The following is a 13562-nucleotide window of genomic DNA, read 5'->3' as shown; positions in this document are numbered from 1 at the left end:
TGGTACTCCAGCTGGAAACCAGGGCTTCAGGGGGTGGGGGGCTGGAGGGGAAATAAAGCCAGGACAAGGGCAAGAAGTGGGGGTGAGGATGACAGTTCCAGGCCTAGTCCCAGAACTGAGGCTTTCGGAAGAGCATGAACTCCACAGTCAAACAGACGCAGGGGTGGATCCCTCCCCTAGAACTTACTAGATGTGTGACCCTGATAAAGTTACTGGCCTTCCCTGAGCCTCTTCTGATACTGGTTAGTGATATCCACCTCCTGGGGACTATAAACATGAAAGCCTCCAGGTCTGCGAAATGAAAGCCTATGCTCTCTGGTGGGAACTACACTGCCTCACCCTCTCCCATGTGCCCCTCATCATGGCCATTTCCAAGTCCTCCAGTGTGTTCATTCTGTCCCTCCACTGTCCCCACTAGGTTTCCATGATCTTATTTGTCCCCAGCAGTAGCCTCTGTCTTGGTCTTTCAAAACTGACCATGGTATTGCCCTGCTTTGAGCTCTTCAATGGCTCCCCACTGCCCTTCACTCAAGTTCAAGTTTCTTAAGAAAGCCTCCACGGCCTCCCTGAGCAGCACCCTCCAGCCCCGCTATACATTCCTCCCCCTGATCATGTTCTCAACCCAAGTATATTTTTTTAACCATGTATTCTCTTGCCTGTGGGCCCCTGCACATTCTATTCTTTCAGCCTTAAACACTCATTTTCCTGCCTCTTCACCAGACTAACTCATGCTTATCCTTTGGGACTCAGTGTGGATACCGCTTCTTCCAGGAAGCCTTCCCTGACTGTCAGGCGGGTTAGGTAAGGTGCTGAGGCATCTGTCACTGTGTTTGTGTCACTGTGTGGTAGTTGTCCAATCACTTGTCTATACAGTCAGCTCTCTGAGGACAGAGATCCCAGCAGGTCTTGCAAATCAATGCATCCTCCGAAACAAACCCATACGCGAACTCTGTGCCCTGGCACACACTTAGTAAATGTCTGTCATAGCTGTCTTCCTGCCTCGACAGTTCCTTGGAAAACATTCCTTAAAACAGCAGTCCTAGCGACGAGGATATGGGAAATGAGGAAGGGGGAGAGAGGTAGACCCACTGCAAACCCGAGGCCTGAAGACCCTTGCCCTCTTGTCCTTCACTTCTCCCTCGTGTCCTGTCTACATCCTCTGCCAAAGCCCAGGTGGCCAGGCCACAGAGGGAAGGGGAAAAGAGAGGGAAAGTGGGCCGGCGGGTGTGTAGGGAAGGGAGGAGGACACCCACAAACACCAGACCTTCATTGACCCTCCAGTAGGTCACGGTGGGGTGAGTCTTCAGGGGTCTGCGCCCAGGGGATTTGTAGTGGGAGGTGTAGACCATGGTGGCTACTCCCTATGAGCAGAGGCTCTGTCTGGGGCATTGTCTCTGAGATCTCTTCTAGAATCCTGCTGGAGGTGGGGTGATAACGTGGGAGAGGGGGAGGGGCTGCTGAGGAAGGCCAAAGGGGCTAAGGAGGATTTCCTCAGAGCTTTTGGGAAGCTATACGTTCCTGGCCCCGAGGTAAAGCTCCCACAGGCTGCTTGACCCAACAGAGCAACTCCTACCCACTGGGATTCTCGGTCTGCAGGAATCTGGCATCCACCTGGGTGAGTGTGCCCGGCTGTGGGGGACACTGAGGCTGGAAACCACACTCCCTCCCTGGGTCATGAACTCCTGCCCCAGCACGGGCTTGGGGAAGGGAACAGATATGAGAAGAGTGATTGGTGAGGTGGATCCCCAGACCCCTATCCCCCAACAGCCCTGGGGCCTCCATGGAGACCTGTCCCCACTGAGGTTGCAGATCAGCCAGTGAGTAAACACTGCACCCCCACTCACAGGGGCCAGGCCCAGTGAAGGCTGTGGCCAGTGGCAGCCTCCTATGCCCCCTCCTTCTCTGTATCTCTTTTTTCTAGGAGTTCTTTCTTAACTAGCCCTTAGCTTTTCTCCCTCATCTGTCCCCTCCATTTGCTCTAGCATGGTGACTTGAAAAAAAAAATGCCCTCTTCCCTATTGAGAGCACCCTGATGCAGACATTGTATCTCTCTCTGTTTTCATGGAGTTGTCTCTGACCTACCCTCAGACTAGTTCTCCAAATCCTAAGCATCTAACAACACAGCTTCATACAACCACACAGTGTACCTCTTTCTGGACAACTTCCTCCTACTCAGGTTTTCCCTCTGGGTCCACCCCCACCCCATGATGCTTCAGGTTCCAGGAGCTGAAAGACTTACTGGGGTCCACATAGGCCCAGCTAGGGTGGAGAGGCACCGCTGTGGGGGCTGGGGGGAAGGCCCCTGCCTTCATCCCCTCCCCAGAGGTGGCTTCCTCATAGGAGGGTGGGGCTGAGGGCACTGCTGGAGCCTCCTTCTTCTCGCCATGCACCTGCTGCTGCCCCTCGGTCCCAGGGGCCTTGTTAGCCACGGAGAGCTATGGAGTAGAGGCAGAGAGAGAGTCACCAGGGAAAGGGAGCCTTCCAACTCCTCCTCCTCACCAACTCTTCAATTCCTGGAACTTTCATGGTTCCTTCTTTCCTGCACTTGGAAGCCAGGAATGCAGACAAGAATGTCTCTATTTTATAGACAAGAGAACTAAGCTCCAGAGGGGTCAGAGCTAGCTGGGGCACATGGTGGAGCTGGGATAGGAACAGAGGAAAGAGAAAATTCTTAGGAGTGCCCACCATTGGTTGTCACTGTCATTGTCCCTGGGGTAGGGGCAGGGTCTCTATGGTTCCAGAAAAGGGCCTGGCACATAGTAGATTGTTACAAATAAAAGGTTATGTCATTTAATCTTCCTGAGATTTGCTAGCTGCATTTTGACCCCTGCTTTAAAATGAGGAGAATGAGGATCACAGAGGAAGAGCGATTCATCCAAGGTCACAGAGCTGCATGTGGCCCACTGAGACGCAGGGCCTAGGCATCATCCACTGGGATTGATCCTTCTGTTGCGCTGGAAGTGATGCAAGGAGAATGGAGATGGGAGAGAGAAGGGCAACAGAAAGGGAAGAGGAGAGGGAGAAAACAGAAAAGAAGAAGGGCCTTCAGGGTGGAGGAAGGGCAAGAGGATCCAGGCTAAGGGTCTGTTCTGGCCTCATCCTGTAGGAATCTCAGCCTCTCCCCTAAACCAGAACAGACTCACAGAGTGACCCAGTGGAAGGGGCCTAAGAAGACATCCAGTTGAGTCTCTTCCGTCACTGAACAGATGAGGAAACTGAGGCTCAAAGGGAAATGTCCCCATGGCAGGTTGGAAATGCGAGTCCATTTACACTCAGATGTGTCCCCTGCCCCCCACCCGTGGACATGTTTAGCTTTGGTGAGAGGATTTGAGCTGGGAAGGCCTGAATGAGGCAGCCAGAGAAGGAAAGACTGGGGTGGAGGGGGTGGTGTGAAATTGAAACAGCAACAAAAAGCCCGGCTCTCAGAAAATGGGATTTAGGTCTGGTTCCCAGAAGATTGTGGTAGACCTAAAGGGCCACTGAGGAAGACTGCGGACTTCCTTCTTTGCAGGGAGCATCTGGCTAAGGCAGCCTGGAGACAGGCACGCACCAGAAGACTTCTGGTTCCATCCAGGCCCAAGGACCACTGAACTGGAGCGGTCTTCTCCATCCCCCAGCAAGCTTGTGCGTGAGCTGGGGACAAGGGGCAGAGGAGGCAGAGGTCCCCCTCACACCAGGAAGGGAACAGCGCCACTAAAGGGCCTGGTGGAGGCAGGGTGGAGGTGGAAGGAGACTCAGCAGAAGGGGTGAGTTCTCCATGTTTACGGAACTGAGCACTCCCCAGGCCTCCCACTGCCTCCCACTCCCCAGCCCCCCTCATCACCCGGATCTGAAGGATCATGTCCACCTAAATCGAGTTCAGCCCCCACCCTGCCACTCCGCCCCCCAGAGCCTCCTGGACCCTAATGCCCAGGCCCCCGACACACATACGGCATTCCCAAGTGAGGTGTGACCAATGGCGGGAGGTGGTATCACCCAGTGACATCATTTGAGGCCCAAAGAGCTTGCATACAGGGAGAGGAGGGTCTGAGGGTCCAGGGAAGGATGTCATTGGCTCTGAAGCTCCTCTCAAAGAGAAGAAGGGGGAGTGTAGGGGAGGTCCTTCCCCTGTTTTCTCTGCCCAATCCTTAGCAACCCAAACAGAGGGCCAGAGTACCCTCCCCCTTAGCCCCAGGCCCTAGTGGTTGTATAATTCCACAGGCTATTGATGTTACATAAGCCTACTAGGCCAGCCAAGTCTCTGCCCCAGCCCCTCCCCTACAATTCAGGCCTAAAACTGGAGAAGAGATGCTTCATCCGGACCCATCCATGCCTGGCCAAAACCAAAACAGCAATTAGAGCATCCTGATGCAGAGTTGTCATAGCAAGCCCCAAGCACAGGGATGGAGCCAAGACGCCCAGATGTGGAACAATGGCAGGGAGTAGGGTGGGGGTTGTTTCTGTGGAGGGTAGGAAAGATGAGCATAAAGTGGTTGGGTTTGGGACTGGAGGGTTGGGCCAGAGGGGGTTGCCCGATAGGCACTTCCCCTCAGGGCTCACCCTGGCACACACATACCCATGCACACACATACAGTCACACCAGACGCCCGGGCTGACTCCTCACGGGGGGCCTGGGTATCTGTGAGGAGCCTTGTAATGCTGTAATGCCAAAGCAGGGGTGGGAGGGTGACAGGGGAGGAGAGGCGCGCCTGCGGGCAGGAAGAGGCCTCGGTCCAGTCCTTGACACCGGCCTTTCGGTCCTCTGACTTCAGCAAGGACCACGGAGGACCTTCAAACTAGGGCCAGGGGAGGATGCTTTCGTGGTCCAGAGGGCTTGCTGAGGATGACAGGGAGCCGGGAGCCGGAGGATGGAGGATGGTGCAGGCGGGGGAGATGCTGGTACCTTTCCCTGGGTCATGGTGCCGTCTCTCGGGGAAGGGGTCCCTGAGGCCGGGGCGGCCGCTTGGGTAACCGCAGCCTGCCTGCGTCTCTTCCTTCCTCCGCGTGGGTTCTAGCAACATCCACTGCAGCCGGGCCAGGCGAGCCGGCGCGTACCATCGGCGCGGGGGGAGGAGAGGGCCGGGCCTGGGAAGATGCTGCGGAGGACGCTGCGGATTCGCGAGCCCGGGGTAAGGCGGCCGCGCACCGCCCCCTCCCGCCGCTTCCCCCCCACCCCGCCCCCCACCGCCGCCCTTAGCCCTCCCCCGGGATGAGAGAGAGTCGCGCTGCGGAGCAACCCCAGTGGATGGGTCCGCGGGGGCTGAGCGGGCGGAGGACGCGGGAACTCCGTGACACCGACCAGCTGACGCTGCCCGCGTGAAACCAGAGCCGGGCATCAGGGCCTCATCTCCACTGTCTCTGCACCTCTCTGCAGCTCCAGCTGCGCCTCTGCCTTTTCCTCCTCCCTCTTTGGATGCGGCCCTGATTTCTGTCTCCATCTCCACCTCCCCTCTCATCATCTATTTCATCATCCCTGGTAGAGGGGAAGGTCTGGAAGTCTCGCCTGTGCTGCCCGCTTCTAACAGGGCCCCTGGGCCCTGCGCTCCTGTGGGCCTGGGGCAAGCCAATAGCCACCTATCCTTGCTCCTTTTTCTCGCCTGTGAAATGCACACAGTAGGTCCCTCCCTGCCTTGGTTCACAGAGACATGGGGTGGGAGGACACCTCTTCTGTTTCTTTCAGCCCTGCTGGGACATTTCACGGGGTCTTTCTGGAGACACCGCTAGTTCTGTCTCAAAGCCTCTACAACCCCTGCCAGAGCTCTCTTCCTGCCTCCACGCTTAGCTTCCATCACCCCGTCTCCATCTTCCCCCCTTTTCCATTCCTCCCATGCCAGAGCTCGTTCTCCCCGCTTCCCCAGACGTGTCACTGGGACCCAGCCATCATCAGGCCCCGTTTTCTGTAGCTGCTGCAGTGTCACTATGGGGTTTGCAATCTCAAGAGCTGGGATCAAGTCCCAATTTAGTCACCCACTGGCCGCGTGGCCTTGGCAAGGCCCTTAACCTCTCTGAGCTGCAGCTCCTACGAAAAAGAGGCTTAGAACAGAGCTCTGTCCATCCTAGATTGACTGTCAGACGCACAGGTTATGGCAGTAAAAGCACATAAAAGACCAAGAAGTGCTGGAAGTATGTGAGGTATTATTAACTGAGGAGTCTCCTACCAGAATGTCCTGGGCTGCCCCAGAGCGAGCACCCACAAATCTGCCTAAAAGAAGTATCTGAACCTGCTAGGATGGGATGAGAAACTAAGACCTGGGACAGGTGGGGGTGGCCACTTACCTTCTGCTTCCCTCTCACTGCCCAGGGACCCACCTAAAGTCCCTGAGAAAGCAGGGCCCAGGTAGGCAGACAAATTATCAAAGTCTTTATCCCACCCCTTTTTGCCCTTTGTCCCCCACTCCATAACCACCAATTTTGCACAAGCACACTTAAGCCTGGGCCTCCGTGTCCAGAGGCTCTCTCAACCCTACAAACCCAAGCTCTTCTTCCAGCAAGCTGTGCCCTGGTCCCCAGCACTGCACCTGGAGCTCTGACCAGCTGGTCCAGGTTCTGGCCTTCCCTCCCTCTCTGCATCTGCATCCTGGCAGTGTTTTCCTTCTCCTGCTTGACAGCTTGAATGCCACCTCCTCCAGGAAGCCTCCTTCCCCCCCTAGTTGGGGTTAGATGCTCCTCTTCTGTAGTTCCCTAGCACCCTGATGTAACGCCTGTCACGTGGCGCTGTGAAGTTTCTTTGACTGACTCCCTGTTACACTCTAAGCTCCTGTAGCAGTTTTGGTGTGAGCCGGACTGAATGCAGTGCCAGGTGTGTGGAATACACTCCATCAATTGTAGCTATTAATATTTCCCAGACATGGCACTACGCAGAGCCTGACTTTCATCAGCCTTAGCACTTTCATGTTTGTGAATCACTCCTGTTCCTTCTCTTGCATTCACTCTGCTCCAGCCACACAGGCCTCTTGGCCATTCCTTAGACTGGGCTGAGCATGCGCTTAGCTGAGGCCCTTTGCACTGGCTGTGTCTTGTTTGGAAATTCCACAGATCATTGTGTGGCTCCCTCCCTCACTAACTTCACTACTCTGCTCAGACATTATCTCAGGGGTGGTCTTCCTGATCTTATACAAAGTAGCAGTGCCACCCACATACCCCCACCCAGCAAATTGGACAGTCCCTTTTTTCTGATCAAGCTTTATGTTTTCTATGTCAATTGTCACCTCTGACATGTTTTGTTTTGTTTTGTTCTCTCTCTCTCTCCCATTAGAACGTCAGCTACAGAAGAGGAGGAGTTTGGGGGTGTTGTGTCATTGCTTTACACCTGTGGGTTAAAATAGTGCCTGACATGGATGTAGTGGGTTGATAAGTATTTGGTTGAGTAAAGTACAGCATTATACAAAATCCTTATATTCCTCAGACATGTTGACATTGTCAGTGCTATGATGTTTCTCAGATGTTGGACTCTATTACCTTGACATTGTGTATATGTCCCCCCAACTTTTTTTTGAGACAGGATCTCGCTGTGTTGCCTAAGCTGGAGTGCAGTGGTATGATCATGGCTTGTTACAGTCTGAATTTCTGGGCTCAAGCATCCTCCTGCCTCAGCCTCCCAAGTAACTAGGGTATATGTTCCCATGAGGTGGTCTTTGGATATTACTCAAAAAAATTTTTGTTTTGAGGTGTAGTTTTGCTCTTGTTGCCCAGGCTGGAGTGCAGTGGCACGATCTCAGCTCACTGCAACCTCCGCCTCCCAGGTTCAAGCGATTCTCCTGCCTCAGCTTCCTGAGTAGCTGGGACTACAGGCGCACACCACCACGCCTGGCTACTTTTTGTATTTTTGGTAGAGACAGAGTTTCACCACAATGGCCAGGCTGGTCTCGAACTCCTGACCTCAGGTGATCTGCCCGCCTCAGCTGCCCAAAGTGCTGGGATTACAGGCATGAGCCACTGTGCCCAGCTGACATTACTCAAATATTAAACATTCGTGTAACATTCCTCTGGGATCTGGTGATAGTTAGGTGTGGTAGTCAAAAGCCAAGGCTACACAGTCAAGCAGCTTTGCTCCAGATCCCGGCTCCTCTATTTAAAAGCTGTATGAGAGCTTGTGAGAGATGAGTTGTGAAAGTTGTGAGAATGAGGAGAGTTAGGATTTGTAAGGCACTTAGAACAGAACCAGGCATCTAACACATGCTCTATGCATGTTTGATGACTATAAGCACACAATAAGCTCTTGGTGTTAGCCTTAAGGGTTCCACAAATATTGTTTAATGAAATAATTTTCACCACATAAGGCAGCTCAGTTCCACAGTTACTCATTTGTTCATTCATTTGTCATGTCTGTGGTCTCTGTCCCTGTTGACACATTTGGTAGAAGCCATTCTTCAAGAAGAATGAGATCCCTTCAGACTCACCCCCGGGCAGGAGGGGACGGGCAGTGCTGGGGTGGCTGAGGGCTGGGGGAATAGTGCCTCAAGGGAGTCAGAAACAGTAAGGGGCTCCCCAGGGGAGCTGGGGAGGTTGTTGGGGTAACATCCTCAAATCTCCAGCCCCATGATAGGCTTTATTCTGTTTGTACAAGGCGGGAAAGTAATGGGGAGTTTCAAGCTTTATTTTATTTTATTATTTATTTAATTTTTGAGACAGAATCTCACTCTATCGCCCAGGCTGGAATGCAGTGGCACAATCATGGCTCACGTCAGCCTCAACCTCCCAGGCTCAAGCGATCTTCCCATCTTACCCTCCCAAGTAGCTGGGACTACAGGCCTGCACCACCATGCCTGGTTAATTTTATTTTTTGTACAGACAGGATCTCACTATGTTGTCCAGGCTGGTCTCGAACTCCTGGGCTCAACCGATCCTTTTACCTTGCTCTCCCAAAGGCTAGGATTACAGGAGTAAGTCACTGTGCCTGGCCTCAAGGTTTTATTGAACATGGAAATGACGTGTTTAAAGTCATGCTTCAGAAAGACCAACCAGGCCAAACGCAGTGGCTCATGCTTGTAATCCCAGCACTTTGGGAAGCCGAGGTGGATGGATCACTTGAGGTCAGGAGTTCGAGACCAGCCTGATCAACATGGCGAAACCCCGTTTCTACTAAAAATAAAAAAAAATTAGCTGGATGTGGTGGCACATGCCTGTAATCCCAGCTACTCGGGAGGCTGAGGCAGGAGAATCGCTTGAACCTGGGAGGCAGAGGTTGCAGTGAGCCAAGATTGCACTGCTGCACTCTAGTCTGGGCAACAAGAGCGAAACTCAGCCTCAAAAAAAAAAAAAAAAAAAAAGATAAGACCAACCTCTGTAGTAATTTTTGCTATTACATTGTTTTCTCTTTTTTTCTTTTTTTTTTTTTGGGGGTGGAGTCTCTCTCACCCAGGCTGGAGTGCAGTGGTGCGATCTCCACTCACTGCAACCTCTGTCTCCTGGGTTCAAGCGATTCTCCTGCCTCAGCCTCTCAAGTAGCTGAGATTATAGTCACCACCATCATGCCCAGCTAATTTTTGTATTTTTAGTAGAGACGGGGTTTCACCATGTTTGCCAGGCTGGTCTCGAACTCCTGACCTCAGGTGATCCACCCACCTTGGCCTCCCAAAGTGCTGGGATTACAGGCGTAAGCCACCACGCCAGGCCTAATTTTTCTATTTTTAGTAGACATGAGGTTTCACCATGTTTGCCAGGCTGGTCATTATATTGTTTTATTAAATAAGGAAGAAGATTTTGTCTGTGAACATGTGGGAGGGATGGAGAGAGGAAGAGATTGAAGGTGCAGCGGTAAGTGGAACTTTAGTGATGGCTCTTGTGGAGGGTCAGAGCCCGGCTCTGGAGCAGGCTGCGTGGCCCTGCACAAGATGCTTGACTTCTCTGTGCCTCAGTTTCATCCTCTGTAAACTGAAGGTTGTGAGAATGAGGAGAGTTAGGATTTGTAAGGCACTTAGAGCAGAGCCAGCCATCTAACACATGCTGTAAACATGTTTGATCACTAGAAAATAAGACACGTGATCCAGGGGCAGAAAAGATGGAGAAAAGGGACAGCATGGGACAGGACCGACAGGACTTGGGAAGACAGTAGAAGTGAGAGAAAGGCAGAAGGGGCATCAAAAAGGGCAAAGGTGTGAAGACTGAGTCCCTGGGAGAATGATCCCATTATGAAAAGGGAAAGGAGCTGAGGTGCTTGGGCGGGGGTCAGGTTGAGTTTGAGGGCCTGTAGGACATCCAGGTGGAGATGTCCTGTAGGCAGTTGGCCAGAGGTTCCTGGTGCCCAGGAGAGAGGTCCGGGCAAGGCCTCCTCCCTGCGCAGCCCCAGGAGGCACCATGCACTGTGTTCAGGGGGAGGACCACATCCCTTCCCGCCCTGGGGCCCAGCCCTGGGGCCCATGGAGTTGAGTGCTGGGCTGGTGGTGGAGGTTTGGGACTCCTTAGCTCATTAGCATGCGGACAGTGGCTGAACCCTGGAGTCAGTGAGCACCCCCACTGCAGAGTGAGGCCAAGGAGAGAAGAAAGGGATGAGTGGATCCCAGGCAGCAGCTATGAGCAGGAGAAGATGGAAGGAAGTCCTGTCCTCTCTGTAGAATTCCCCCTGCCATCTTCATCACGAGGCTGCTGTGACCGTGGAGAGGCAAAGACCAGCCGGGAATATTTTCAGGGCTGCTCTGAGGGGAGCGAAGGTCTGGCCGCAGGCATTGCCTCTCTCCTCCTTCCAGGCCCATGCCATGGCAGTCCCTCCCACTCCGCAGTCTGCTTTTGTTGCCAGCTCTGTCTGGGGCAAGTGTGGGTTGGCGGTGGGGAGGGGCAAAGGTGTGGACGGAGGCAACTTCTCATTTTACAGTCGTGGAAGCACAAGGCCAAAGAGGTTGAGTGACTAACACAAGGTTACATGACACGTTGGGGCCAAGGCCGGTGAGAAGAATGCATTTGACCTCGCATAGGCACCATCAGCTCAAGAGGGTTTCAGCGACAACACTGAGGCTGGGAGTCGGGGAGGAGTTGGGAGGGTCTCAGACCTCCTAGGTGGGTAGGATCAGAGCTATCCAGGCGCCTCTCCCCAGATTCTCACCAATAACCCCCTGACACACAGACCCGCACACCCAGCCTGCACCACTCTCTGCCTCCCCACCGTGCAAGAAAAGAGAGAACCTGTGCTTTTGAGGCCAGTGATGGGGGCGCAGAGGCAGGGGCTAGACAAGGCCCAGCTCAACCACAGTAGGAAGGTTCTCAGGTTGGGCCACAAGAGGTGAATGGGCCAGGCCAGCTCAGGCATCAGGCTGCCTGCTCCCTCCTGGGTATAGCTGGGCCTCAGCTGTGGCAGCCTTTCACACCCTTCAAAGCCTGCCATCACCCTGCAGGCCCCTGGCCCCTACCCTTCTCACTGTTCTTCACAGGGGTTCTTCCTGCCTCTCTCATCCCCAGCAGCCCCACAGCAAAGAACCTGACACTCCTGTGCTGACCAGCCAGAGGCTGGTTGCAAAACCCCTCTCTGCTGCAGTCCTACTCCTGCCTCCCCATGCCCCTCACACTGTGCCTCTCCAGATATGGTCTCCAAAACGCAGGACAAGAAGCCGAAGCCTCGGGCAGGCATCGGCATTCTGAGTCGCCATGCTTCCCAGCTGCAGGAATTGCTGGGTCAGGTGTGAAACCACATTTCTGTCCCTCCTCATTTCTGTCTCACCTCCCCTGCTCCCCATACCTGGGCTTTGCTGGGAGTTGGGGCTGAGGCTGGAGCAGTCCTCACTGAGCACAGAAGAGCCAGGCCCCAGGCTTGTCATCCCAGCCTCACATTCCAAAACTCTCAGCCACATCAGCTCACTCCTTAGTAGGCCTGGTACAGGCCCTCTGCACGTTAGAATAACACAAAAAAATCAAGTTTTCAGGTAACTAAAGTTCTAGGCCAGGCTTAGCCCCTCCCTTGCAGCAGGCCCTTGAAAAGTCATTTCTTTCCCCAGGGTCTCACGGGTTCTGTTGCCATCGCATGTGCCGCTATGTGCATACATTTCCGTTTCTCTACCAGATGGAAAGTGCCTTAAAGATATGGGTTGTGTATCTCAAGCCTTCCTGCTCCATCCCTTGACCTGGTAGAGTTCAATATTGAAGAATACAGGGTTTGGGGTCAGATCAATCTGGGTGCCAATTCTGACTCTCCCAGTTACTAGATGATTGACCTTAGGTAAATCTGAGCCTCAGTTTCCTCATCTTTACAATGGGTATCCATTAACTGATTTACTTATTCAAACAATATTTATGAGGGCCAACTCCATGTCAAACACTGATGTGTGTACAACAGTGACCACAACAGACACAAATCCCGGCCCTGTGGGGTTACTTCTTAGTGGAGACTATTGGTGCCTGGCCCAGAGAGTGATTGTGAAAACTCAGTGAGATGACATTTGGACAGGGCTCAGCACATACGTCATATGTCAGCCTGGCATACGACAGGCCTGACAAGTTAGAGCCATTATTGTGAACATCCATTCTGAACCACAGAACCATTTGCTGAGAATTTACTGTGTGCCGGCACCATGCTAGGTGCTAGGGAGACAAAGACGTGGAACTCTCATCCACACCCTCAAGGAGCTTATAGTCGAATGCACCTACCGAATGTCAAATGGCACCATCCTTATGATTGTTCAGAAGCTTATAACCAGCACCAACTTGTATTACATGAAACAAAGAACCATGACGTTCTAGAATGTCAGGTACAACAGAGACAGCTGTTTGTCCCCCAATATCCTTCAGACAAAGCCATATATGATTGAAGGTTATCAGTACTGTGCTTTTGGAGGATTCAGAAGAAGAAGTTATATCTGATTGGGAGATTGAAAAGGATTGGCCTGAAGGAGAGGTGGTTTTTGAACTGCATCTTAAAGGGTAGGCTTCAACAGACAAGAGACAGTGATGTTGGGGGAGGAGAATGAGGCCCTGCAGGGGACCAGAATGGTGTGCAAATGAAGGCGTGGAGGAAGGAAAACATGAGGCGCCAACTTTGAGCTGAATCCTAGGAAGAAGGTGGCCTAGCCCAGAGTGAGGTTGGAGGCTGATCCAGGCAAAGCAGCTGTATTCACAGGGACAGGAGGCAACTGTCTAAGAGGTGGGGTTTGAGGGACCCCCTTCCCAGCCGTCTACCCTTGGCCGAGACTATAACAGGCTCAATATTCCACCACTAAAAATTCATTTCCTTGAGTAAGCCTCTAGTAGGAGACAGACCATCCCCAGAGGAATAACATGAAAGGATAAGTCTGGGCCAAGGACGGAGTGATGAGGAAAAGACACCTGGGAACAGCGGAGAGCCAGGCAGGGCCAGGGGCCAGAGCCCTCAACTTGCCAGGCCTCTTGCATGACCCCAATTGTCCAGGCCATCCATACTGACAGAGCACTGCTCGGCTGTGGGAGGCAGGACTGGATCACTGGAAAGGGGTGGGCAGGTGTCGGTGCTATGTCCATGACCGCCCTTTGCCTGGCCAGGGCTCCTCAGCCCTTCCTGCTCTGCCTGCGGGAGGTGGGCAGGGCCAAGTCCACACAGCAATGCCATTTTTCAGTGCAGTTTGGCCCGGCAGCAGTGTGGGTCACTCCTTGTGTGCTTGGGTGGGGACCAGAACTCATTTATT

The 13562-nt window shown here is 53.3% G+C and overlaps 1 protein-coding gene across 2 annotated transcripts in view; it reads right to left on the bottom strand.

Moving 5' to 3' along the window:
- The window catches only part of FAIM2 (Fas apoptotic inhibitory molecule 2), a 36277-nt gene extending 30904 nt beyond the window's left edge, over positions 1-5373 (bottom strand). Inside the window, exons 1-3 of one of the 2 annotated variants that reach the window (XM_055095678.1) lie at positions 5279-5373; positions 4883-5087; positions 2240-2435 (exon numbers count right to left, since the gene is read on the bottom strand). In XM_055095678.1, the coding sequence (XP_054951653.1) occupies positions 2240-2435; positions 4883-4897 (211 nt within the window). In that variant the 5' untranslated portion in view covers positions 4898-5087; positions 5279-5373. Of the gene's footprint in view, positions 1-2239; positions 2436-4882; positions 5121-5278 lie in introns of those variants that run through there. The other variant, XM_008951191.6, reaches the window with a different exon arrangement.
- Between the last annotated feature and the right edge of the window lie 8189 nt (positions 5374-13562).

Source organism: Pan paniscus, chromosome 10 (genome assembly GCF_029289425.2).
Source record: "Pan paniscus chromosome 10, NHGRI_mPanPan1-v2.0_pri, whole genome shotgun sequence".
In the NCBI taxonomy this organism is placed as follows: Eukaryota; Metazoa; Chordata; class Mammalia; order Primates; family Hominidae; genus Pan; species Pan paniscus.
Note: the sequence above shows the minus strand (reverse complement) of the source record. Positions and strands in the feature narration are given on the sequence as shown.